The following is a 27,808-nucleotide window of genomic DNA, read 5'->3' on the forward strand; positions in this document are numbered from 1 at the left end:
CTTCTGTCATAAACTCATCTGTAGTCTGGAGTTTGCCCATTTGCATAAGAGAGAATATATGCACAATTTGGCAGGAAAAGGGGGGCCTGGCTCTTCCTTGTGACAGGAAGGCCCTGCTAAAAATGCTGGGACGTTAAAGTGGCTACGAGTTAGTGGTGCTCATGCACTCACTTAGCCAGAAACATACTGCATTTAGGGAGATCTTATGGTTCCTCCACTGCCCTGTAAGGGGCCTCTGACCCCACCTCACCTCCTTCCAAAAATCCCTCCCCACTGACTCCCCACTTGACTGAGGACTTCCTTGGCACCCATATGCCTAGCGTGTCACCATTAGTGACATTTATTTGTTGGTTTGCTGCTGTGTAAACATCATTCTATTGTCATTAAGCAGATACAGACTATCTCTTACACCCAAACTGCAACATAATGCTTGTATTTAATCATATTATTATTAGCGGATTCTTCAATGCAAGATTGTTGAGGGCTTCCTCAGCAATGACGACTTGATTTTACCTGAAATGAGACCACAAAAGCTTCCCTTCCCTTTTCTTTAAGCTCCACGAGGGTGGGGAATTTGTTGGCCTTGTTCATGGTTGTGTCCTATTACCTAGAAGGGTGTCTTGCTGAATGAATCAAAGAATCAATGAATGAATTAATCGCGGGTAATCTTTCGGCATCACTACTTCTCCCTCTTGCACTTCTGTCTGGTTGCTATTCACAGGATGAATTTATAATCAAGGTCTTCATGATAGCTTCAAATGATTAATCAAACCAGAGAGTTAGGCTGAGTCTGACCTCACACATTTCCAGGGCTAGTTAGTTGGCTGCTGTTTATCCTGAGGCAACATGCTAAGTCAGCTGGATACCATGTAGTTTTGGGACATCTGTTTCCCTCCTTCACTGGTTCAGCACCTCATCAAAGGTGAGCTAGTTCAGCAGCAGCTAGACTGCTCTAACTACAGCAAGCAGGCGCTGGCTTCTGAGCCTAGAACTGGCTCTGACTAGTGGGGAGGTGCGCTATGGGGACGAGAAGCCAGAGGGAGGGGATGGGTCACTGACAAGCGGTTGTGTAGACTCAACGAGGAGGGATTTACCGGAAGCATGAACTCCTGTGTGGCCCCTGCAGAGGCAGACGAGCCCTCCCCGCTCCACCTTGGCATATAGGAAGCATGGCTGCCATCATCCCAGTGCTGAAAAGGCTCATTGCCCTCAAGCCTTGGCAGGAAAAAAAAGGTTATGCTGGTTTAAAGTAAGCCACCGTCATTTAGCAAGTCGATCTCATTAAACTGTTGGGGTGACCTGAACTCATTAAAATGTTGGGGGTACACATAGGGCGATGGTGTCTCCTTGACCTGCTGCCAGTTTCTGTGTGTAGGGCCACAGGATCTTAGCCTTAGCATTAGTTCTCTGTGCTCTAGAAGATAAAGTTGTCTGTTTCTCTCCTCTTTGCAGGAGGCTGATGTGACAATGATTATGAGTATCAAGATCTTTGAGGTCTCAAAGAGAAGTGGCGTAGACCACGCCTGCAAAATGTTTAGCACCTCACAGATGTTGGTCAGTTTCCTAGCTTAAACCTTTGCCTTAGTTTGAACACCGTGGATCGGCAAACGCGTGAGTCGTGTGCTTGGCCAGCAGCAGATGGCGCTGTTGCAGCAAAATGAAATCAGGCTGTTACTGAAGAGTCTGCGCGTTGAAAAAAAAATGAAAACAAACTTGTCCTACATCCTCCTGCTTGTCAAATCCAGGGCTCTCTGAACACAAAGTCAGTGTTCACAGTAGTTTGACAGCACTTGGTTTAGGAGGGGACTTCAGCGATTCTGATTTTTACAGATGCTAGAAGCCTTGCCAAAAACTGGACCACTTGTCAGGTGACAAGGGCCTCCTGCCAGGCCCTGCTCCCTCGGATCCTGTGGCGGGCCCTTTGCTCATTGCTCTAATATTCCAGTCACTGGGCAGGATGGGACTTCGGTTAACTCTGGTTACATAATGGCTACGAATTGGGAGTTGAATATTTTTAGCCAAGCCAAAATAAAGGAACATGTCCTGGCTCACCAGAGTGTAGAGAGGAGTGAAGGGGAGGATTCCCATCAGGAGGACGAGGGGACTAACCTAGTCCTGCAATATTAGAGCTGGAGAGACCGCTGAGGTCCCCAGGCCCAATGACTGCTAAACGGGGCTAAATCTCAGGAGTCACCTGTGAAATGTGTCCAAACGCAGATTCCTGGCCCTGTGCCGCAGATGAATGAATCAGGATCTCCAGGGCTGGGGCCCAAGAAAATGAGTTTATTTCTAACATGATCCTCCAAGTGATTCTTAATGAAGTGAGGCAGTCGCTAGTTCGTTAGATTAGTCTTTGTCATCCACTGATCCAGTCCACTTCTCATTTTACAATGAATAATGATGATAATTAACAGCTACTGACTTAACTTTCTACATGCCTGGCACTGTTGCAAGTAGTTCATGCCCATTAACTCATTTGACCCTCACAATGGCGCCATGGGGTAGGTACCATTTATTATTACCATCATCTCCATATTGCAGGTGAGGACAACTGGAATCTAGGCCCTGGTGCTGGAACTCAGGAAAGGTTCCAGCAGGGATGTCTTTCATGTCTATTTTTGGGTACATTTAAATTCTCCATTTTGGCCAGCTTTAAGGCTCAGGCAGAGGCTGAATTCTGAGCCTGCATTTGCCCTTTGGATGTGTTGACTTCACATTCCAGTAACAGATATTTTTAGAAATAACGTAGCCCCTTATCCATTAGAAAATGACAAGATAGGTTTAAACTACACCACGAGAGATATAGGTGAGGCAAAAAGGAAGGATTCATTTATTAACTATAAGGACTCTTTGGCATTAGACTGGATCAATCAGGGAGTTTTTTGTTTGTTCGTTTTTACTTTTTTGTGTGATTTTGGATTTCAGGAGTTCTTTAATAACTGGTCATACCCATTGGTAATACAAAAGACATTATCGTGAGCAGTGAGTACAGGAAAAAATATGAATGCATTTAAAGAGTCTGGAAAGATGTGTGTGTGAGTGTGGTGTGTATGAGTGTGTGTGTGTGTGTGTGTGTGTGTGTGTGGGTGAATGTGTGTGTGTGGTGACTCTGGAGTGATCTAGGACAACACTGATCTGGTGGGGGGGTCAGAGCAGACGATAATGCCCTCCTAGGACTCCTCCTTCGGGGTTCTGTTGTCGGGAGACTAAGAGGAGAGGTAAACCTTTACCCAGTAGGTCATCTCTTGTGTGTGATTCTGGGATGCCTGAGAGAGATGACTATTTGACAGTGAGGGCATGGATTAAATCGTTTCTAAAGACCCCTTCCAGATGCCACCTGAGACTCAACTCTTTGGTAGACAGGAGGATTCTGGGGTCATAAGGCCCAGTTCTCATACCCTGGTTCACCAAGTCTCCTCTGTTTTCATAAACCCACAGTTCTACAAAACTCCTGGAGCATGAACAGAGTTAAGTCATCTCACAGAAACTCCAAAGGGGAACAGCCGCTATTAAGGGGGGCTTTGGCTTATTCAATTACAGATCTGATCCCAAAATAGAGCTGCATATCCCAGGCTTAAGGGGTCTGATAGGACAAATCCAGTGTATGATGTGGAAGCAAAACAAGGTGAATCCAAGACCCAGAAACTTCTGCTCAGTCTGCCCCAGCATTTCCCCTGCTCTTCATGGGCCAATGTCTGGTGCACTGGGGCACCTCAATAAACGAGTGCTAACTGGAGGACCAACGGCAGAAAGAAGTGGGAGCATGTGGCCGGGATCACTCACCTCAGTGCACTGTAGCCCTGGCACACGCTGACGCAGCACAGAACCTTTTCTTGGTTGGCCTGGGTCTCTCCCAAGTATTTACACACGATGTTACCACCCAGGCTAAAGCCCACGACCACCAGCTGGGTCAGGGGATATGTCTTCTTGATGTAGTTTACCATGGCTCCAAATTCCCAGGTGCAGCCTATGGGCAGAGAGGTAAGATGACTTGGTCATTTCGGGTGCAACAAAGATTGGAGAAAATGTGAGCTGGAAGGTTACTAAGTGGGTGTTAAGACTCTAATAGAGAGAGAGAGAGAAATATATATGTACGCAGCCAGCCCTCTGTATCTGCTGGTTCTGCATCCATGGATTCAACCAAATACAGATAGAAAATATTCAGAAAAAAAATCCCAGAAAGTTCCAAAAAAGCAAAACTTGAATTTGCCATGCACCAGCAACTATCTACATAGCACTTACATTGTATTAGGTATTATAAGTAATCTAGAGATGTTTTAAAGTATACAGGAGGATGTGCATAGGTTATATGCAAATATGCCATTTTATATATGGGACCTGAGCATCTGTGGATCTTGGTATCTGTGTGGATCCTGCAACCAATCCCCTGAGGATACTGAGGGACGACTGTATAGGAGTGTGTGTGTATGTGTGTGTGTGTGTATGTGAGTGTGTGTGTGTATGTGAGTGTGTGTGTGTGTGTGTGTGTGTGTGTGTGTGTAGAGAGAGAGACACATACATTCAGCCAGACAGGCAGACTTCTCTTTGGCTGCCTGCAGCGAAGTTCCCAGATGCCCCTCAGTATTAGAGGAAACATGGCATTAGTAGTGCCCATGAAGGAAGGGACCATGTATCAAATGCTTGTACAATGCTCCTTTAAAGATGGGTTGTGAGAAACCTATCTGGATACTCATGGAAATTAAAACAGATATTCAGGGTGTGCATGAGCACCTGTGTTTGCACACACAGGTAAACAAAAGCAATAGCAATACTCTTTGGGATTAGCTTCTTAGGCTACAAAATAGGATGTTACACCCACATGTACAATGATTCATGGTGTCAAGAAAAGTACCAAGTGGATGTTATTTACAGGACTGCCTTGTCGATGTGGGGAAGGGAAGGAGAGACAAACTTCAGTCCAGAGGGACGGCCAAGATGTGTTGTGGGATTAGGATAAAATGTTCTTGGTGACGTAGGGACAGGTGCCGTGGGAGACAGACCCATTCAGAAACATACAGAGGAGACTTCTGAACGGAGAGGGTGTTTGGGCCCAGTCTGCCCAGGAGGGATGATGTCAACTGGTGTCCCCTTGGGAAGCTGGTGAAGTCATGTTATGTTTCTGCAGCTTTGCGAAGAGGAGGAGGTTAGTGGCCATACAAATGAAGGGGTTCATCACATCCTTCTAAGGCCCAGCCCCAGACTCAGCAGGGAGACAACTTAAAATAAAACCTAACAGGGAAAGTGAGGGACTTTGCCAAGAGGCATGTACAAGACGGACCAGCATGAAGACAGTATGGATTTTGTTCGTTGAAAAAAAAAAAAAAAAGAAAACAGACTTCTTCCACATCTTCCTGCTTATCAAAGCCAGCTCAGAGGGCTGGACATTCCTAAGAGAGTTGGACGGCTCCTCTCCTAACCCACAAACCCTGAGGGACACGACCTTCTGAGCCGGGACAAGCTCCCCCTTGGATCTGTCTTCCTCTTAACAGTGGAAGGCCAGCACAACCCGATGCAGGAGTTCTCAGCCCACGGGGTACCTAGAATCACCTGGAGAGGGTGTTAGAAACGGGCATTCCTGGGCTTCACCCCTAAAGAAGCTTATTCAGTAAGATGGTGGCCAGACCCAGGAATCTGCATTAAATGTTTTTTTTTTGAGTTGGTTATTCATGCACATGGCACAAAATTCAAGTGACATAAAAGATGTGGTAAAAGGTACTTTCCTACACTCTTTTAAAAAATACCAATGGCAGCATACATATTGCTTAGCGCTGTTGTTTTTTTTTTTTAACAATATGTTTCGGAAGCCATTGTGTAACAATACACATAAAGCTGCCTTCTTTTTTTTATTTTTAATGAGGTATAACATACACCCAGGAAAGTGCACAGTCGATGAATCTATGCATTTACACCCATGCAACCACTGTGCAGATCAAGACGGAAAATATTCCCGACACTCCTAGAGGCCCCCTCGTGCCCCTTTCCAGACAAGATCCCCCAGACTTTGACTAATGATCACAATTTGAAAGTGTTCGGAGCTCCTGAGGCTTGGAAGATGCTTATGACTAGGGGAAAAACTGGGGGCCAAGAGCTGCTCCCTCCCAACATGGAAAGACCCAGGCGTCACCCTGAAAAGGAAGTACGTCTCTCTCTCCATTGAGATATAAGAGATCAAGCCTCCTATTTTTCTCCCTCCTGCACCCAGCAGAGGCTGGGGCACCTTGCAGCCCTTCAATAAATAGCTGATGAATTGAGTGCATTCTGAAGTCCTCCGATGGGTCCTGGTGACAGCCTCCTGGAGCAACAAAAAGCTGGTCCAGAGGGAACCCTGACTCAACTTAGGAATCTGAAACGTCAGACTTTTGTCCCCACCTAGGTCATTTATTCAAGTTTCTCTTTTTAAAAAGGTAGCAATAGAAGGAATATTATATCTCTAGGAAACGCTAGGTTTAAAATGGGGAGATGTGATGTAAAAGAGGGGGGAGTCTTCAGACACACTCAGCTAATATCACGGCTGCTCAGGCATGCAACAAATAAAGAATTCAGAAATCCTGTTAGAGATATTTGTTCACCTCTCTTAGGCCATAAGAGGCCTTAAAAACACAGCCTTAATGAGGCAGTCTGGCCCCATGGTTAAGTGAAAGAGCTCTGTGGTCACACTGTTTAGGGTAGGCCCCTTTAGTGGCCCCCCAATGCTCTCAACTTCCCAATCATGACAAGCAAATCCTGGGGTACAAGGAAAATCTATACCTCTGGGCTCCCTGCTGGAGGCTCAGAGTCCACAGATACAGCATGGGGTCTGGCAATGGGTAGTTTTAACAAATACTCCAAATGATTTTTATCCTGAGGGAACTTTGGAAAATACCTTGGGCAAGTTACCAAACCATTCTGGGTCTGTTTCTGCATCTGTGAAATGGAGGTAATAATGGTGAATACCTTACAGAGTTGGTTGCAGGACTGAGTAAAGTGATATAGGTAAAAGGCTTAGACCAGGGCATAGTAAGTATTCAATGTTAACTATTATTATAACTGTTACTTCTCTTCTCTTTTAAAAATATTATTTAAGTACACCCATAGCAGCTTTATTCACAACAGCCAAAAGGTGGAAGCAACCCAAGTGTCCATCAACAGATGAATGGATAAACCAAATGTGGTACATGTATACAATGGAATATTATTCAGTCTTAAAAAGGAAGGAAATTATGACACATGTTGCAAAATGGATGAATCTTGAGGACATTATGCCAAGTGAAAAAAGCCAGACACAAAAAGACAAATACTGTCGGATTCCACTTACATGAAGTACCAGGAGTAGTCAAATTCACAGAGGCAGAAAGTAGAATGGTGGTTGCTAGGGGTTGGAGGGAGGGGGAGTGGGGAGTTGTTGTTTTACGGGTACGGAGTTTTAATTTTGCAAGATGAGAAGTGTTCTGGAGATTGATTGCGCAGCAATGTGAATGCACTTAACACTACTGAACTGTACATTTAAAAATGATGAAAATGGTAAATTTTTGTGTATTTTACCACAATTAAAAAAAATCATTTAAACAAGGGATTGTAGCTTAACACTTGAAAAGGCCAATCTAGATTTCTAGATTTTTCTCCAAAGCAGTGTTCTGTGATCTGACTGCACATTACAATTACCTGAGGATCTTGTAAAACAACAACAAATACTAATGCCTGGGCCCTCCCCAAACTAATTAAATCAGACTAACTGAGGGTAGGACCCGGGCATGGGTGTTCTTTTACGAGATCTCCAGGTGACTCCAAAGTGCAACCAGGGCTGAGAACCACTGGTCTAGGGAACAAGGATCCCATTGGCTCAGACCAATAGGAGAAAGCATTCTTTAAGGCATACTCCCACTTGGTCTCTGGACCAGCCTTTTCAGACTTCCCTTTCCACTTGCAGTAAGCAACCTGCCCACATGGAGGCACTGCTCTGCCTTTTGGAAGCTTCTGAAGCAGGGCTGTTGCCCTGGTAGCTGCTTTCCAAATATTTCCTCAAAGCCAGGTTTCTGTAGTGGGTGAACCCCTGCTCACCCCAACCGGGAACCTCTACCGGGTCCATCAAACTCCTAACAAAAACAATCTTTAAAGCCCTAAATACACACAACTGCTTTCTGGTAATCGTTCTTGTAGAGTGAATCAGAAAAGCTGCATTGAGGTTAAATATTACTGCAAGAAAAATGCGCTAGCCCAGCGGTTCTCAAAGCGTGGTCCCTGGCCCAGTGGCATTAGCATTGCCTGGGAATTGTTCAAAATGCAAGTTCTTATGCCTCATGCCACCTACTGAATCAGAAACTCTAGGGGTGGGGTCTAAACAGAGGGCTCATTAAGACACAGATTGCTAGGTCCCACCTCCAGAATCTCTGATTCAGGAGGTCTGGGTGGGATGAGAATGTTCATTTCTAGCAAGTTCCCAGGCAATGTTGGTCCAGGGACCACACTTTGAGAACCCCTGTCTGAGTTGATAGGAAAGGTGGGTAAAATCTTCAATTTTCTGTTTCTTTTGTCTTTTAAAAGGGCGGTTCAGAGAGATGCTTCATGTCACTCACGGTTAAATAAATGCAAATTAAAACGACAATTCGCAATCCTTTTCCACTGCCCGTATTAGAAAAGATCAGCTTTGCCGATACCCAGCACTGGGGAGGGTGTGGGTACCAGGCCTGCTGGTCCATCCACTGACGTGGGAGTGGGCACTGGAATAGCCTTCAGAAGGCAATGTGGTAACATTTATTAATGCTTTTAAAAGGACAAACCTTTGGTCCTGCAATTCCACTTTGGGGGACTTGATGCTGCAGACGTGTGCGAAGGTATAAGTGCAAGAATGTTTCCTGCAGCGCTGTTTGCAGCAGCAAAGGATTGGAAATAACCTAAATTTCCACCAGTAAGAGGACTAGTTAAATTGCTGTGAAAAAGAACGACGTAGGGTCCGGTCTGCTGAGGTGGAATGACCCTGAGCCAGCTTACTGAGGGACCAAAACAAGAGCGGAGCAGTGGGATGGCATCATCTCCTGTGTGTACTTGTGTTTTTAAAGGGGTTATATGTGTACACATATCTGATTGAATATTTGCTGAAAAACTATAGCAGTTATTATTATTATTATTATTTTTTTTTTTTGAAGAGGAGAACCAGGGGCTAGGATGGGAGGGAGACATAGTTTGACTCATTGCTATATAGACTTTTGCACCGTTTGAATGTTTTTCCTGTGTATAGACATTACTTTTTCAATAAAACTCCAGCCAGTTAAAAAATCTAGTAAAAATGAAGAATAATTTCTTAAAAAGATATTTAAATCTCCTTAGACCAGTTTCAACTATGCTAAATACACCCAACACATCCCTCATGCTGGGGCAGTGATGTGTGCAGCTTGTGATGGGGACATTATTTGCCTGTATAAGAAATGGTACTAAGGGACTTACTGTCAATTGTTTCTACCACCATTTCCTTGGGATTCTGCCTAATTTTTTCATCCCTTGGCTAATTATTTGTATCTTTAAGTTTTGCTCTACCATTGAATGAGCCTCTGTATTAGACTATAAACTCCATCAATCAAAGATATTCCTGGTGTTGTTCACCACTGTATCTGTGGGGCCAGGCACTCAGCGGGCACTCAGTCAGTACCATCTAAACGAATGGGAAGGAGGCACTACGTTCCGGGCCCTGTGCTAGGCCCTGTGAGTGAGTGGGAGCACCGGGCTTTGGACCCATGTCTAACCCCAAAGCCCAAGTCCTTTGTCTTGTATCCCAAATCTACATAAGTAATTGCACAGCCAGGATTTATTTTTCAATTGTGAAAAGTCTTACTTTTTCACCATCTAATGCCTTTTGGACCTACCTATCTTTATCCAGGTTTGAGACTAATTATTTGAGACCTAGAGGAGATGTTCAGATGTCACTGGGGCAGTTACAAAACTTAGATTTTGTAACTCGGATTTGCTACACTACTGAGGAGCAATTACAGCTAATCGTGTAGGCACTTTGGGAGCCTCAGTTTAATTAAATTCAAGCACTTCTGATCTGGATAAAAGGCCAGGTCTACATAATCCTAGACAAGCTGTTGGGTGTTTTGTGAAGAGCTGCCATCTCTCCCAGGCAAGGGAAAGGCAAGGACATGGTATCTGCCCAGCTCCAGGATCAGCCTGCTGGTAGATGCAGGGTCCTCCCGGGATCTCCACCTGATGTCAGGTACCAAACACCCTCAGTGTCTGGGAACCCCTCCCTGGGCTCTTTTATTAAGAGCTGCAGCTATCTGTTTTTTTAATACTAGGAGGATTTTAATGAGGTTCTATGTATTTAATCCTTAAAGGATTAGCACCAGTAACAAGATTTAGGTATATAATCTTTTTTTTTTTAATGTTTCTATAGCCCACTTTTAAAAACATTTTAATCGTATTTAAGTGTACAGTTCAGTGGCACTAAGTACATTCACATTGTTGTGCAACTCTCACCATCATCCATCTCCCGAATTTTGCACCTTCCTAAACTGAAACTCTGTCCCCATTAAATAGTAACTCCCCATTCCCCCTCACCACCCCCGCCACCGACCCCGGCCCCTGGCATCTACCAATGTACTTTCAGACTCTATGAATTTGACTATTCTAGGTCCCTCGTATACGTGGAATCAAACACTATTTGTCTGCACCTAATGTATATTGGAATGTATTTTTAAGGTTAACTTAATATATGTCCTGCAAACAGATTGTACCTTTTTTTCCCCCCTGTGCTATACAGTAGGCCCTTATATAATCTTGCTGCAGCTTTTTAAGACAAGACGAAATAGGAGGCACTAACCTGGCCTTAGACAGATGAGTACCACAGGCCTATATTGGAAAAGCAAACTGCCGAGGACAGGAGAGACTTTTTTCTTGTACCTCCCATCTATTTCAAAAGCCATTTCCCCCAAAATGGCACTATCATGACTCAGTCGGCTCAAATACAAGGACCCAGAGACGTGGTTTTCCTTGTGGTTGGAGACTTTGAGTCATCTCTGTATTCTCCACGCCAGGCAAATGGTGGGCGTGCCACTGATGGAGCTGGGTAAGAAGGAAGTTTGAATCATGCGGCATGAAAGCACACAGTATCAGCCAGCGTGACTGAGCAGGGGACGGGAAAGAAGAACCTAAATATCCTTCCCACTAAATTTAATCCAAGAGAGTGGTCGGCTAACAACATGGCTAGCTGGCGGACTGTTGGGGGCCTAGCAGCCCCTAGCATTTTCATAGTGAAGGTGTGTGAGTCATTTCTTAGAGCTGTGGGCAAGCTGCTGCAAAGCTGACTCACTCGGGAAGAAAACAGCTGTAGAAATAAAGTGAGAGACCTCTTTGCCCACCATATTAATTTGCCTTGTCTTTATCTCTGAAACAAAGATTTTCGCAAATGAGTGCTTTTGGCTTTGTTTCCCGGGGTGCAGGATGCTGAAAACTGCCCTCTTCTGTCTGAAGGTTAAATATTCAGATCTCATCCTGAAAGCGCAGACCTGTCGACGCTCCTCCACAGTTCTGCTCGCAGTATTACTCCCCAACATGTCCCCTAAACTCTGGGCCCCTCCCTGGGCACTCTCTCGAAGCTCGGTGACTCTCAGCAGATGGTCTTGTCAGATGTTTTACTAAGATGCTTGAGCTTCTGCAAATTCACTGCCTTCGCTTCCCCATTCTCCCTCTCTCTTTACCCACCACCCCTCCCTCCTCCCTTCCCACAGTGTCCTTCTGCCATTATAACACTCGACTGCTTCAGAGGCAACACAGTTCCTGGTTGTCATCTGGAATCATGAATACGATTCAAAACGGAGTCTGCATCACAGATGTACAGAACAAACGTATGGACACCAAGGGGGGAGGGAAAGTGGCGGTTGGGGGTGGTGGTGGTGGGATGAACTGGGAGATTGGGATTGACATAGCTACACTAATATATATAAAATACATAGCTAATAAGAACCTGCTGTATAAGAAATAAATTAAATAAAATTCAGAAAAAAACCCAAAATGGAGTCTGCATCAATTAAAATGGTAGACATGAAAAGCTCACAGAAACATTTATGTTCATGATCTAATCAAATATCTTCAGCTAGATGGAGCAGTTACTTCTACTTCTAACAAAGTAGAAGTTTCTTAAAAATCACTGTCTGCAACTCTTTGTGGCAAAATGTCTTGGATCATGGGTGATCTCTACAGTGTGCTGTATAGCAGGGTGACCATACACCTTAGTTTGCCTGAGAGAGTCCTGGAGTTTGTCTGTTATTCTGATGCAGTTATTAGTAAGGTCCTTTTTCACTCTCAAAAGTGACCCAGTTGGGTTGTTAAATTATATGGTGACCCCAGGGTACCGGGCTTCCCTCCCTTCTAAGATGGAAATGCTGTCCCCTAAGCAAGGCAAAATTTTCTGATCTTACATTGAGGTTCCAAAAGACAGTTTAAAAAACAAACAAACAAAAATCCAGTATTAAACCCAATTGGACATTAATGAGCTCCTCCTCCAAGCAACAGAAGATGATGCTGTGATTTCATGTACCTCTTCTCAGCTTGATGTCTACTGTAAGAAAGCCAAATGTTTAGAAATAAGGGAAGAGCCCACTTCACTGTTTAAACTCACAGGAAAAGGCAATTTAAATCGTTTGAGACCATTTTCAATGTCAAAATGTCCTAGGTTGGTGTTCGGTCATAAGTTCTTAGGAGGCTCATGATTCTAAGGGACTCAGTCACCTTATGCGGGCCAAGGCAAGGTTATTATTTTTATTCCTTTCATCTGATATAGAAAAGACTTTTAAAAACCTTAAACTTTTTCTCTAATCAAGATCAAACTCATAGACCCTTTGTCACTTGGCTCTTAACTTTCTGGTTATAAGACTTCAAGGTCAGTCTTAGAAATGGAGGTCAGAATAACCACAACTGGATCATTCTGGTTTTTAGTTCGTTTCCTTGGCTGGTGGACTTTATCCAGCTCTACTTTGCTCTGAATATGAAAACTGGACTGCTGGGATAAGGCATTTAGCCAAAGACAAAGATGGAGCAGAATATTTCCTGAATTTACTGGCCCCCTGCAGCATCATTGACAACATTACTCATATTCCTAACACTGCCTAGGTTAGAAAATCAATTAAGTCAACTGTTCACTACCGCAGTGTTCCAATTAAAGATTAGGCTCTGTATGATGAATACACTTCAAAAAAATCTTCAAGACTTCTATGCTTTCCTTCATTTTCAAGTGTTACTCATTGATCTCATCCAGAAGATAGGGTTATGGACCCCCGTTCTGTTCCAGCAAAGTATCGTATTTAAATAAGAAATTTAAAAGACTGATAAATTCTACCCTTGTGGGTTCTACTAGTCATCCTAACAGTTTCACATTTTGTCTTTGGTCAGATCAGATAATGTCATGTAATTCATCAAAAGGGAAATCTTTAATATCTGCTGGTTAAAAAAAAAAATCTATGAACTATTCTGAGGCAAGTGGTGAGGAATTTTTTTAAAGAATGAAAATTATTTTTAGAAAGTTAAAACATAGCTAATAAACAAGTACTACAATAAAAACAACTTGCCAGTACTGATTTTTTTTTTTTTTTTTTTTTTTTTTTTTTTGCCAGTACTGATTTTGATTATAGAAGCCAGTAACAATGAGCTGGAGGTGTGTGACCACCCCCACTACCCTGGGCCTGGGCCCAACAGATTGGGCAAGGAGCCAATACTGAAGGTTATGAAGCTGGAAAGCAAGCACTGCACCCTTCAAAATAACCACCGGGGCCTTGCCATCCCTGTAAAAAGAGTCATAACTCAGACCAAGCTCAAAACAGAAATTTATGCTCAACAAGCACTGCTTCTCAAATTGGCCCTTATGACAGTTCACAGGCAGTCAACTGTTTGAAGCTGACATAGAGGCTAGGCCATTTAACTGTTCAAGTAAACTTTCGCCTTTTCTCCTCTAAGTGGGCTCACAGAAAACACAAAGTAAGAGTGAAAGACTAATAAAGACAATAATCATTGGCATTTACTGGTATTTGCTGGGCCTCATGCTGTGTACTTTTATATTAATGCTAACTTCCCCAACTGCGGAATTCAAATTCCCATCTGTTGGACTCTGAAACACTGCCTTTTCCTTATGCAGGCATTTCCTGAGCAACTCTCTCTAAGTGATACACTAGATGCAGGAGATTAACAAGAACATAATATAAAAATTGAATATTAAAATCTGGCCCCTGTCCTTAAAAAGGTTGCTGTTGGTAAATATTCTTTTTGGACAAGCCCAGCCAGTAAGTGCAGACTGATTGGGACTATTTCCCCCCCTTCCCTCGATGGTGAGCTGTTCTTCACTAGAATGGGAGCTTCAGAAAAGCAGGGACTTGAATTCCCGCCTGTATTCTCATCACAGGGTCTGGCCTCATGAATGTCTGTAGGATATGAGATAAACAAAAACCAGAGCCCAAACCCATCAGGCCTGTTTCTGTGGCTCTGAGAAGCTCCTGGCTGCTCTTTTGCCTTAAACCTAAAATGTATCTGACGGAACTATTTCCTTACTCCTTAGAAGTATCAGCAGGATGCAGTCCCTTACATGGAAAGGCTATGTAGCCTGTTGTTAAGAAGTATGGACTCCAGGACTAGACTGCCTGGAATAGAAACCTGGATCACCCACTCATCAGCTTTGTGATCTGGAGCAAGTTACTTAACCTTTTTTAAAAAAAATTTTTATTGGAGTATAGTTGATTTACAATGTTGTGTTAGTTTCAGGTGTACACAGCAAAGTGAATCAGTTATACATACGCATATATCCACTCTTTTTTAGATTCTCTTTCCATCTAGGTCATTACAGAGTATTGAGTATTGAGTTCCCTGTGCTATACAGTACGTGCAAGTTACTCAACCTTGCCGGGCCTCAGTTTCTTCAGCTGTAAAAGGGGGATGACTGATTTAATATATCCTATAAAGTACTTAGAACAGTGCCTGGCACACAGCAAGTGCTATGTAAGCAACAGCTACTAATAAAAACAGTAATGACCACTACCACCATAGTGGGGACAAATCTTTTTAATGCTCAACTATCTCCCTGCTCCCCTTTATTCTAATAAGCAATATCATAAATAGCAAATGAACACTACGACAGAGGTGGTACTGAGTTGAGGTTAAGAATCACACAGTTTGAATGCTGGTCCTACCACTTACTGGTTGTGTGACCCCAGGCAAGGTACTTAACCTCCCTGAGCCTGGGAAGTGGGGAAACTAACGCTTACCTCCGAGACATCAGGAGGATCAAGGGAAGTAATACCTGTACGTGCTCAGCACATGGCTGGCACTGTTAGTGTGAGATAAATGGTAACTGCTGTCATGCAGGATTTTCCTTAATGAATTTATCTTTCAAAGGCAGCACGAAGGATTCATGTGATTCTAAGTCACAAGAATGTATGGTTATCCATTTAGGAAATTCTTCTGTTCAAGAGATCTGTTTTCAACAATTTCTAATCACATCAGCAAAGATGCCCAATAACAAGGGATTAGTGCTTACGTGGTTTAGAACAGAGTTAGTTTGATAAGTGGGAAAAGGTCTTTTGCAATTTTCTCAGAAAGAGAGGTCGGGGGTGGGGTGGTGGGAAACAGGAAAAGAAGAATGAGGGCTTCATGCTGATGCCCTCTTTAGTTTGCTCCGGTCAAGATCACAGTTTCCAAAGGCCAGAAGAGTATCACAGTGACTGGAGGGCCTGCCGTCTGCTCCAGAGCGACACAGTTTGCATAAGGACAGGTCACACAACCATAAGGCACACCTGTTTGAGACACGCTAGTCTGCACAACATCACCTTCCATCCACAAACTGTCATTTCGCACCCTTCCTCTCAGTCCTCATTCAGGCAACACTGACCTAGTGAGCACTTTCTATGGGCCAAGCAGGGTTCGAGGCCCTGGGGGGCTAGAACAGGAGCACAAAGACCCCGGGCACTTGTGGAGGGGAATTGGGGATGGAGAGACAGGAAATAAACATGTAAACAAATACACCATTTCACCAAACCATACATGCCTTGAAGAGTGTGAAGAGGGTGATTAGACAGAGAATGACTGGGGGCGAGGGGAGTCTTGGAAGGGTTCTCCAAGAAGGTGCCATGTTGGCTGAGTCCTGCATGACAAGGTGAAACCTGGTGAGACAAGAGAAGGGCCCTCCACACAGAACTTGGGCAGACCTGAGGTCAGCAGGCCCCTCAGGCCAGTGCCTGGTGCCCACGTATGTTCTGGATGGGCTGTGCCATGTCCCAGGGATCAGGACCCCCTTCATGTCACATCCAGGTACCCCACATGGAAGAGGCTGACTTGATTGGGTCTATTAAAAGTGAAGGGAAGGAGGGACTTCCCTGGTGGCACAGTGGTTAAGAATTCGCCTGCCAATGCAGGGGACACAGGTTCGAGCCCTGGTCCGGGAAGATCCCACATGCCGCGGAGCAACTAAGCCCGTGCACCACAACTACTGAGCCTGCGCTCTACAGCCCACGAGCCACAACTACTGAAGCCCATGTGCTCTAGGGCCCGCATGCTGCAGCTACTGAAACCCGTGCACCTAGAGCCTGTACTCCACAACAAGAGAAGCCACCGCGATGAGAAGCCCACGCACTGCAACGAAGAGTAGCCCCCACTCGCCGCAACTAGAGAAAGCCCACGCACAGCAACAAAGACCCAACACAACCAAAAAAAAAGAAAAAAAAAAAGTGAAGGGAAGGAGATTTAAAAGAGGCTTAAGAAAGCTTTGAGACAACTGTAATATATGGGACCTGATTTAGATCCCAAATTGAGCAAACTGTAATTAAAAAGTAAAATAACAAAGAAAGAAGTTAGCTGGGGAAACTGAACCGCTATGAAGGAATACTGTTAAAAGTTTTAGGTGTGATGATGGTACTGTGCTATGTTTATGTTATGGACTGAATTGTGTCCTCCCCAAATTCATATGTAGAAGTGCTAAGCCCCAGTACCTCAGAATATGACTGTACTTGGAGACAGGGCTTCTGGAGAGGTAATTAAGTTAAAATGGGGTCATTAGGGTGGGCCCTAACCCAATAAAATTGGTGTCCTTATAAGAAAAGGAGATTAGGACACAGACAGAGACACAGACATGGACACACAGAGAGACAGCCATCTATAAACCAAGGAGAGAAGCCTTTGCAAACCTGTCAACAGTTTGAACTTAGACTTCTAGACTCCAGAACTGTGAGAAAATACATTTCTTTAATTTAAGCCACCCAGACTATGGTATTTTGCTTTGGTAGCCCTAGCAAACTAAAACAGTTTACAGAGAGTCCATGTACCTTAGCATCACACACTGAAACAGTTACAGATGAGATGATAGGCTGTCTGGGACTTGCTCCAAAACAATCTTGGAAGAGGGATGCAGGAAAGGCGTGGTTTATGGATGAAATAAGATTGGCCAGAAGCTGAGTGCTTGTTGAGGTTGAGTGATGGGTACAGAGGGGTTTATTCTGAGTTTATTTTACTATTCTCTCTACTTTTCTATACTTTGAACATTTCTATAATAAAAAGGTAAAAGAAAAAAACTGAAGAGGAAACAAAGAATGTGTTAAGACCTACATCTGTGGCTCTCAGCCCGGGGCGGGGGGAACCTTACACTCCTGGGGGCTGGCCCCTGGCCTTGGTATCTTTCAGAAGTTCCCCAGGGGAATTCTAATGCTGATAACCACTGAACTAGAAGTTCTTTATGGGAGAAATAAAGGAAGACTTGAAGGGAAGTTCCACATTCCTGGATGAGAAAACACTATAACAACGAACTTTTCCAAGTTAATTTATACAATAAAATTCCTATTAAAAAATTGTGGGGCTTCCCTGGTGGCGCAGTGGTTGAGAGTCTGCCTGCCAATGCAGGGGACACGGGTTCGGGCCCTGGTCTGGGAGGATCCCACGTGCCACGGAGCAACTGGGCCCGTGAGCCACAGTTACTGAGCCTGCGCGTCTGGAGCCTGTGCTCCGCAACAAGAGAGGCCGTGATAGTGAGAGGCCCGCGCACTGCGATGAGGAGTGGCCCCCGCTTGCCACAACCAGAGAAAGCCCACGCACAGAAACGAAGACCCAACACAGCCATAAATAAATAAATAAAAATAAAAAAAAAAATTGTGATACAGTGTGCTAGAGTTCACCAAAATCTACTTTCTCTCTCTGGGAACAACACACCTCCCCCACCCGACTGAAGTTAGACTTGACCATGTAATATGCTTTGGCCAATAAATTGTGACCTCTACGGGTAATGCTCCAGATGGGGGCTGCTCCATGAGCCTGGGTGCTTGAGTGAGGATGGTGATGGGACATAGGACCCCCCCCCCCCAAGCCAGGATGGATTTGTCATGTGAGGAAGACATAAATCTTTGTTTTTAAACCAGTGAGATTTGGGGGTTGTTTCCACAGCATAACTGAGTCTATCTTGACTGGTACAGAAACTCAACACAGAACGTGACAAAATAATTCTAAAGTTCAACTGAAAAAATAAACACGCAGAGAGACGAAAGCACACGCTGAAGAAGCAATGGGTCAGGGTGAATCCTATCAGATACTAGGCCATTATCACAAAGCAACAGTAATTAAAAATGAATGATATTAGGTGTAGAAATAAAAGTCGACAAATATATTTATACTGAAGTATATAAAGTCCATAAATAGGCAACTAGTCAATACAGGACTAAGTGTGATGAAGATTTTTCAGTTCTAGCTTGTTAACAGTTGAGCTGCCTCACTTTACCAGTGAAAAGTAACAAACATAGGCTTTGCTCTAATGTATCAGGCCACCTTTGTTGAAGGATTGCTCTTTATTCACCAGTCCAGGGAAACATTTATTAAAAACCCATTCTTTTATTTTTTTTATTTTTATTTTTTAAAATTGCAGTATAGTTGATGTATAATATTATATAAATTACAAATGTACAATATAGTGACTCACAATTTTTAAAGGTTATACTCCACTTATATTTATAAAATATTTGAAAATCCTCCATGTTGTACAATATATCCTTGTAGTTTTTTGTTTTTTGTTTTTTTGGTTGTGCTGCGCGGCCTGTGGGATCTTAGTTCCCCAACCAGGGATTGAACCCTCGTCCTTGGACTCCTGGACCACCAGGGAATTCCCCTTTATAGCTTATTTTATACCTAAGGTATAAAATAAGAGGTTTCTGCCTCTTAATCCCCTATATTACCCCTCCCCCGTTCCCTCTCCCCACTGGTAACCACTAGTTTGTTCTCTATGTCTGTGAATCTGCTTCTTTTTTGCTATATTCACTAGTTTGTTGTATTTTTTAGATTCCACATATAAGTGATATCATACACTACTTGTCTTTCTCTGTCTGACTTATTTCACTTAGCATAATGCCCTCCAAGTCCACCTGTGTTGTTGCAAATGGCAAAATTTCATTCTTTAAAAACCCATTCTTTTAAACTAAAGTCACATCAATAGCACTTAAGGAAGCACTAATGCCTTCTCTAAGTTACCAAAGACGTTTTTGTTTGGATTTCAAGTGCCTTAAGTTCTGGATTTTTGACCTCAGGTCACATTTGTTTGACCTTACTAACCGATGGTTAAACAATGCACCTCAACAGTTAAAAGATGTACTGATAAACAAAAGAACTAAATAGCACAGCTAGAAAAATCATCCATATCTTTAGGTACCTGTCTTTCTGGAAAACTACTAAAATATAACAAACTATAGGAATTTATTTCTAAAATTCTGATGAAACAAACGGTGACAACAACAAAAAAGGAAAGTTAAATTACTATGAAAGATGTGGGTGCTGAGCTCACCCTAGATGGACTCACTTCACCCCGCGGATTTTCCTTTCTCAAATTCTGCTCGCCAGCCCAGATGTGCCGCTCTCTTAAAAGGCAGCTGTAGGGCTGTTTACCCCACAGCCCCCATCTCTCTATTTTTGAGCTCCAACCCCTCCTCACCTTGAGGACCCGGTTCAAATGCTTTTTCTGGGAGGACCCTTCCTTCCACGCGTGACTCCTTGCCTATGGAGACAGGCTGGATTCTCCACCCTGCTGCTGCGCGCCCACCAGACGCTCTCAACTGGTGCACTCATCGTACTGTATTGTAATTATTATTGATATTCCCATCTTCCCCTGCAGAACACGTCTTATTTATCTGGGCCACACAGAGCACTGCTAATTTCTCACTAGCATTAACAGATCTTCAAGTATTTGAATAAGTCGAACATTTCATAAGTGGATACTATATGTTAGGCACTCAATTGCCTGCTAAGTCCTCAGTAACCCATATTTAATTGTAAAACTGTAACCCTCACTTTGCAGTTGAAGAACCTGGAACTGAGGTTAAGCAAATTCAAGGTAACACAGCTGGCCAGTGGCAGGGCTGGGGTAGCCTCTCTGTGACCACGTCCCACACTGAGCCGACTCGTATCTGCTCCTTTAGCCACCAGATTCCTTGACTTGTGTGCGAGTGTCCCCCAGTCTAGTCTCCTGTCTCTACAGCTCAGCACTCTGAGGGGCGGGGGCCTGGACTGCACAGGCCTAGCTCCTCTCCTAGGATTCTGGAGGCCGGGGCGGCAAGATTCAGGCTCTTATCTTGGCTCTTCCACTTACGGGCTCTCTCCCTGCCCGAGTTACCTAAACTCTCTGTGCTTCAGTCTCTCCATCACAATTTCACTCACCGCCTCAAGGGCTGCTGTGGAGATGGAAGAGATCACGTCCATGGGAAACGGCGGTACTGTGCTGGGCACACGTTAAGTGTTCTCGCTGGCATTTCTTGTCTTGCTGGCACTTTGTGCTGTTAGGTGGCACTCCCGTCCCAGGCCCTGCGGCCAAGCCACACTTCCCCATCCTCTACTTGTGCACCCGAATTTGTATATCCAAGTATAGGACCTTATAATTGTTCTCCATTGTTTTCATTTTTGTTAGATACTGCCTGTTTCTGCCTTTTGATCCAAACCTGCCTCTCACTTACTCACTACTCCCCATGTGCCTGCGTTATGTGTAAATCTGGAGCTTCACCTGTATCTTCAAGCTACTGACCAAACTGCTGAACAGAAGGGAGGCTGTAAAATGGGTGTCTTTAGGTGGGAGTGCACACGGAGGAGCAGTGGGATGGGGAGCCCCCAGCCTGGCACAGAGCAGGTGCCCCCGCTCACGCTTCCTTACCCGCCCTCACGTGCCACCAAGGGTGGAAAAAACTGGAGCAACATTACTGGAGGACAATCTGACAATATGTACAGACGTGCATAAAAAATGCTGACTCTGAAATTCTACTCCTGGAAATGTACTCCCAAGAAGACATTAAAGAGAAGAAAAAATTTCTATGCAAAAATATTTATAGCGTCATTATTTAAAATGCTGAAAAACGTTAAATAACCTAAATGGCTACAAAGAGGAATGGTTAAATAAACTATAACAGGGTAATCACAGCAATGTGGCTCTTTAAAAAGATTAAATATAATGACTATGTATCTATGTTAGTGAATATAAAGTTATTTCAATTAAGTTACCATAGATATAAGCACTATGACTGCATCTAGATAAAAACTATGTGCACATAGATAAAAGAATGGGAGGATGAAGAAAGAGAAAATTAGTTATGGTGAGATTATAGATGTAATTTTCACTTGTTTCCCATGAAAACACCTTATAATTGATGTGGTTATAAACACCACAAATGTTGGTACATATACAGACACATATTTTAAGCGCTTATTATTTATGTGTGTTCAGTTAATCTGAAGGGAGAGTTAAATAAGATTTAAGAACGAGCGGTCCAGAACACAGAGCCTTACCTAACAAAGGACTTCGATGAAACGCAAGAAGCATTTGTCTAAATATGAGATCCAATTCCCGTCCTCAAGCAGCCTGAAACCCACTGAGTTGTTAATGTGCCAGACTCCCTTCCCACTAACATCCACATGCCTCATCACAACGCTGGCCCGCCAGTCACAAGAGTCCTGAGGAATGAGCGTCAGGAGGGCATAGTGGTGAAGGGCATTAACTTACCAGCAGGGGGCGCTGTGCAAGACCTTCCCCTGTGAGCTTTAGTTTCTGCCTCTGAGATGGGCTGAGATAGGGGTTGTTCCAGTGCCCAGCTGAGAGGCTGATGTGGGGCATAGCTTCTCAAATGCCCAGTACACGTGGGCTGCTGTTACAATTGTGTGCCCCACCAGCTCTTGCAGATGGGCACAAATTCTAAACTTAGAAAAGTAAGGCAGAAGCAGAAGTAGCAGCACACTTGGAGTGGGAACAGAAATAAGGGGTTCTCCACTTGGCTGTGCCCCAAGCTTACCGTAGGTGAACATGCGTGGCGAGGTCAGTTCAATGTTGGGCAAGGCGCCCAGGTGGTTCAGCACGGCACACCGATAGCCATTTTTCTGGGCGTAGTCAACGAAGGTGCGGATGTACTGCTTCTCGCTGTGATTGGCAATTCCAGGGCAGATGACCATGGTAACATCATCTATATGGCGGAGGAGGAGATTCCGAGATAGCCAATAAATAGTGACATGATAAATGGTCACAACTACACTTCATTGGCTTAGCCAACAGTAGGAGAGAATTTAACATACATCTTGTCACTCATTTCTCTGGGAAAGAATATCTTTCCCTTCTAGCTGGAACTCTCTATATCAGTGTTTCTCAAATTATTTGTGGTGAAGGGTCAGTTTTTAAAAGTTCCAATCCATTATGGACAGATGCTTTTGAAAAATGAAATACAATCAAAATTAATTACTAGAAAAATGAAATGAAAAAATTCAAATCTCAATATTTTAATTATTAGATTCAACAGATATAAAATTACTCTGTCAAATTCTTATACAAGTTTCCAAGCATTACTCTTAATTTCTATATGAAATTCTGTATGAATGAATGAATGGAAAAATAAAAAGCAGTGTTTGCATAGACCTCTTTGATCCAGCAATTTTACTTTCAGGTATTTATCTTACAGATACACTGTACATACACAAAACAATATATCTACAGTATAGATTGTAATAGCAAAAGACTGAATATAACATAAATGTCCAGAAATAGGGGTCTGCTTAAATAAATTTTTGCATATCCAAATGATGAAATATTATGTAGCCCTTAAAAATAATGAGACATCTTTACATACACTGATATGGCAAGCTCTCTAATATGTATTAAGTGGAAAAAGCAAGGTGCAGAAAAGGGTTATGATATGCTACTATTTGTTGGGGGGGAAAAGACATCTATGTTTATAAACGCATCCACTAGCTCTGGAATCATACACAAGAATCCTAACAGTGGGTACCACTGTTAGGGTGGGAGAGAGACTTACACTTTTACTGTATATCCTTTAGTACCTTTTGAATATTCTATAATGAGCATGAACTACCCACTTAAAAATATGAATATGTGTTTTTCTTTAAAGAAAAGTTGTGTTTGGGTTATTAAATCTAATCATAAATTTTCCTTCCAAAAGTTAAGATAAAAACAATTTTAAAATTCTTACGCAATATGTATAAAGAACCTTAAAATTTTTTATAAACCTTGACCTTGTAATTCCAATTCTTGGAATCTTGCCTTAAATTTTATGAGTAAGGATGCTTATCAAAGGATTATTTGAGAGCAACAAAATTATAAGCAAGCTAAATGCCCAAAAGCAGAACGATTAAATTATGGTATGACCACATTGGAGACTATTAAGCAGTTGTTAGACTTCTGTTATTGAAGACTTTTAGACTTTTAACGATATGGGGAAATATTTATATTATAATTTATAATATAATGTGTAGTAATTTAAATTTCAGGAAAACTTTGCATAGAACTAAAGGTAAATGGAACAAAACGTTAACAGTGGTATGCTGGGTGTGGGATTACAGATGATTATTCTCTTTTTTTTAAATGTTTCTACATTATTTACATTTTCTATGAGTGAGTATTTATTCCTTTTGTTGTCAGGAAGAAATCATTAAAAAGGAAAAACCGCTGCTTTTCTTAGAGGGTTTCTTGGAAGCATTTCTGCCTTCCAGAGCCACCTTCATCAATCCTTTCTGGGCACAGGGGTGATAGAAAGACACAGACAATCACAAAAAAGAATCAGTTTCGTCCTTTTCAACTTTCCACCTCAGTCCTAGAAGAGCAGGTTAAATTAAATTGCTTAAATTTTGTGCTTTAATAGTAGAAGAAGTCAGAGCATTAGAAGCAAGGGAAAAAATATTTATTTCTCTACCATTTAAAACAAGTTTAAAAATATTTAAACTTGTTTTAAATGGTAGAGAAATAAATATTTGAAAGATCAGCTACAAGGCTTAGAAACACAATGCGAACTCCTAATCTATTCATTTATTCATTCCTTCTGTGACTGTTTATTCGACTCTGGGGATTCCTACATTCTAGCAGACACATGATAAACAACTATGTAAATAAGCTCAGAGAGTGGCAGGTACCATGAAGAACTAGGGCAGGAAGGTGTGATGGATTTCCTGGGAAGGAAACACTAGCTAGAGGAGTCAGGGACCATCCCTCTGAGGTGACATCGGGGCTGAGAGCTAAATGACAAAGAGGCAGTCGTGTGAAGGTCTGGGACAAGCATTCCAGACAGAGGGAACATAAGCTAAGTTGTCACTAGCTACTCAGAGGTCCTAAGTGCTTTAAATAACTGAGAGCTATATTACATTTACTGGAATTTGCCCCTAAATATTGACTGAGCTCCTGTAAAAAACTAGGTGCCTTTGAATACTACAGAACTCAAAAGACATGTCCTCTTCCAGTAGGAACAGCATTCAAAGGATGCAGCCATCTAACTCCACTTCCTCAGAAGTCCTCATTGTGAAGCTTTTTATGAATGTTTATTGTGCAGTCTGCACAGAGCAATGAGAGTTTTATCACCAGTAGAAACCGTGGTTGTTTCTGAGCTATAGGTGTCCCAGACCTCTGGAAACCTAAGCAGAGGGTATATGAGAGCCTTTGTTATCTGCTGTTGTCCAACAAACAAGACCAGCTACACTGCATCTCTAAGCTTCAGTTTCCTCATCAGTAAAGTAGGGATAATAAGGCACCGACTTCTTGGGGTTGTTGTGAGGATTAAATGAGATAATAGCATACGTAAAGCACTTAGAAGAGTCCAGCTTCTGTTGCTGTCATCAAACCAGAGGCCTGGTCCTGGGCTCCAAGCTCTTATACCAAGCTTTTCTATTTCACAAGAGGACTAAAAAACTGTATTCAACAATGCTTTCTGAAGAGCCCTACAGGGCGCCCGGCAAGCACACGCTGGAGCCAGTCCTTGCAGGTTGCTCCTAAGTGATGCACCTCAGCAGACTTCCTACAGGACCCTGGATGCGATGGTAAGTATCAATGGCTCTAGCATTTATATCGAGGCTCCCTCACGAACTAGTTCCCCTTCCCTGAGTCATGGCCCAATCATATGACCTAAACTAGCTTACCTCCCACACAGTGCTCAGCCAAGGGCTCGAAGAGGTCAAAGGTCGAAGTGGCTCCGTCAGACATGGTGATGAACTTCCGGTGCCCATACGGGTGTGGTGACCTCACCCTTCCCATCTTCCCATACAAGGCTGTTTGGATGTGTCCACTTTTCCCCCAGATCAAAGGTGGAATATATCTAGAAAGAAGGAGAGGAGAGGTCAATTTTCCCACACTCCTTGAATAATGCTCTAAAAAAAACTTTGGAGCAAGAGCTTTTCAACCTCTTTTTTTTTTTCCTGACAAATTCTGTACACTAAGCACAAATATGAGATTTTTTAAACCTTATATCCATGCCATGATTTATCTCCTTTCCCCATTTATGCATCAGATTAGCTTTAGAAATCAACCAGGACATGCTTTTATAGACAGATTTCAAATTTAAGGTGTTAATTAATTCAACACGGGTTATTTCCATAATGTAGAATAGAAAGAAAGCAACTAATACATTTTGAACACATGCTACTTGACAGGGTTAGCCTCATTATCAAATGAGCTAATGTATATAAAATAGCTAGCACGGCACCTATGCACACTAAATGCTCACTTCTTTGCCTTCCCCCAGTAAGGCAGGCCACAGCTGCAGGGTTACCCCATGAACCAAACCTGCTGCCTTGTTAAACTGGGAAGGGCTGCAAAGCCTCCTAAGAGTCTGTTGAGTGCCTTGTGCATGTATGTGTGTGTGCATGTGTGTGTGTGTTGGGGGGCACATTGTATGCTCTGGAGAATGTGCTAGAAGGGCAGAGCAATGTAAATATTTGTTGGATTAATGAAGAATAAAGTCTTGTTAGCATAAGCAAGGCATGATACCACCCTAACAACTGTCCTTCGTGAAAACACAGTGACTCTGGTCCTTGGTAGGAAGTGCAAAAATCACAAACTAGTTAATCACTGGGAAAACAAGGTGTTCCAAGTTACAATTAAGAGATGATTATAGTTCACAACCACAGGGCAAGATGATCCCATTTACTGAAACTGCTATTGGTTTCTCTTCTTCAGCTTTGAGCCCAAGCTTGATGCATGAGCAGGATTTGTGTTCTGTATTAAACTAGAGACCTATAATATTAAATGGTAATGACATCAATCCTTCGCCTCTGTAGTGTATCACAGTGGTGAACATTTTATTAAGAATTTACCTTAACCTGCTTGCCGAATCGTGCCTATCATTTCTATCAGACCAGATGATCCCAGACCCTCTTCTTAAATTAAACCAGATTTACTCTCTGTTTTTGGCAATTCATTAAATCTACACAAATTTAAGAGAAGGGAAATCATCACTTTAAGCAAGCCAGTTCCCAGATAAGCTTCCTCTCTGGGGGCAGGGAGGGGAAGGAAGAGTATTTTTAAGACCTAAAGACATGAAACCACTTGCCAGCATCAACCACAGGTGCAAATCTCAGCGCAGAGCCCACGGCCTTTAGAAAGCAGGCAAAGGCATTTTTAAGAGATAAGTGGATTATGGCAGTAACAAAAAGCAAGCTTATAAAATCATGTCAATTGGACAGCTGAATACTATACAAGATTTAGATAACCGAATTTATAAAGGGTTTCAGACTACTAAGTTGGACAATAAACTGTGCACAGGGGGAGGGGAGTGGTCCAAGAAACCAAACTTCCGATTGTTCCTGGAGGAGAAAATTTTGTTTACAATATAAATTAAAAACAGAAATGTGCTGAGGTTAAAAATGTCAGAAGAATGGGTTAAATTTCATCTAATTAGCCTCTGATCTCATTTAGAATATAATATAATCATAGAAAAGATGACAAAAGCATAAAATTTCCTTTTGGCTAGTCAGATTTCCTGTATAATCGTGACACAGGTGATCATCCTGACGCCATGCTCCAGATTCAAGGTCCTGTCACCGCCTCTGAATCTTGGCAATTGCCCCCCAAGTGGCCTCTCAGCCTCTAGTCTTGTTCCCATCGACTCTGGCATCCCCCCACCAGTGGAGGGATAACTAACACACAAATCTGGCCACGGCCCTCCGTTGCTTGAGTCCTAGTAGCTCGGCTTAGGAGGTGTCACCTTGGTGCCTGCTTACCTCTTTTGCCTAAGTTCCAAAAAACCTGAACCACCGTCCACTCAAGAGTCACTTCCAATCAGGTTTTTGGGGACCTCCCTGCCTCTGTGTCCCCTGGCAAAGCACCCTGCACACCCCAGCATCCACGAGGCTTGATTAAAATACACTCTTTTCAAGCACACTCCTCCCTGCCACCTGTAGGGCCTGGGCTCATTCTCCTTTGTGTCTATCCTCAGGACACTCGAAACACACGAAGCACGTAGGGAGGACTTGAGGATGAACAGAATACAGACCCACTTAGTAAATCTGAAAAGACAAAGATATGCTTAAAAAATCGTATGCGTCAGGATGATGCGAACTTGACTGTGGCATGATTGGTGTTTGG

General features: G+C 43.0%; 1 protein-coding gene across 2 annotated transcripts in view; it reads right to left on the reverse strand.

Moving 5' to 3' along the window:
• ABHD2 (abhydrolase domain containing 2, acylglycerol lipase) overlaps positions 1 to 27,808 on the reverse strand; it is a 107,929-nt gene that overhangs the window by 21,275 nt on the left and 58,846 nt on the right. For both annotated transcript variants that reach the window (XM_007194350.3, XM_007194351.3), the window contains exons 4-6: positions 25,366 to 25,541; positions 22,248 to 22,415; positions 3,784 to 3,967 (exon numbers count right to left, since the gene is read on the reverse strand). In XM_007194350.3, the coding sequence (XP_007194412.1) occupies positions 3,784 to 3,967; positions 22,248 to 22,415; positions 25,366 to 25,541 (528 nt within the window). The remainder of the gene's footprint in view (positions 1 to 3,783; positions 3,968 to 22,247; positions 22,416 to 25,365; positions 25,542 to 27,808) is intronic.

This window comes from Balaenoptera acutorostrata, chromosome 3, assembly GCF_949987535.1.
Source record: "Balaenoptera acutorostrata chromosome 3, mBalAcu1.1, whole genome shotgun sequence".
In the NCBI taxonomy this organism is placed as follows: Eukaryota; Metazoa; Chordata; class Mammalia; order Artiodactyla; family Balaenopteridae; genus Balaenoptera; species Balaenoptera acutorostrata.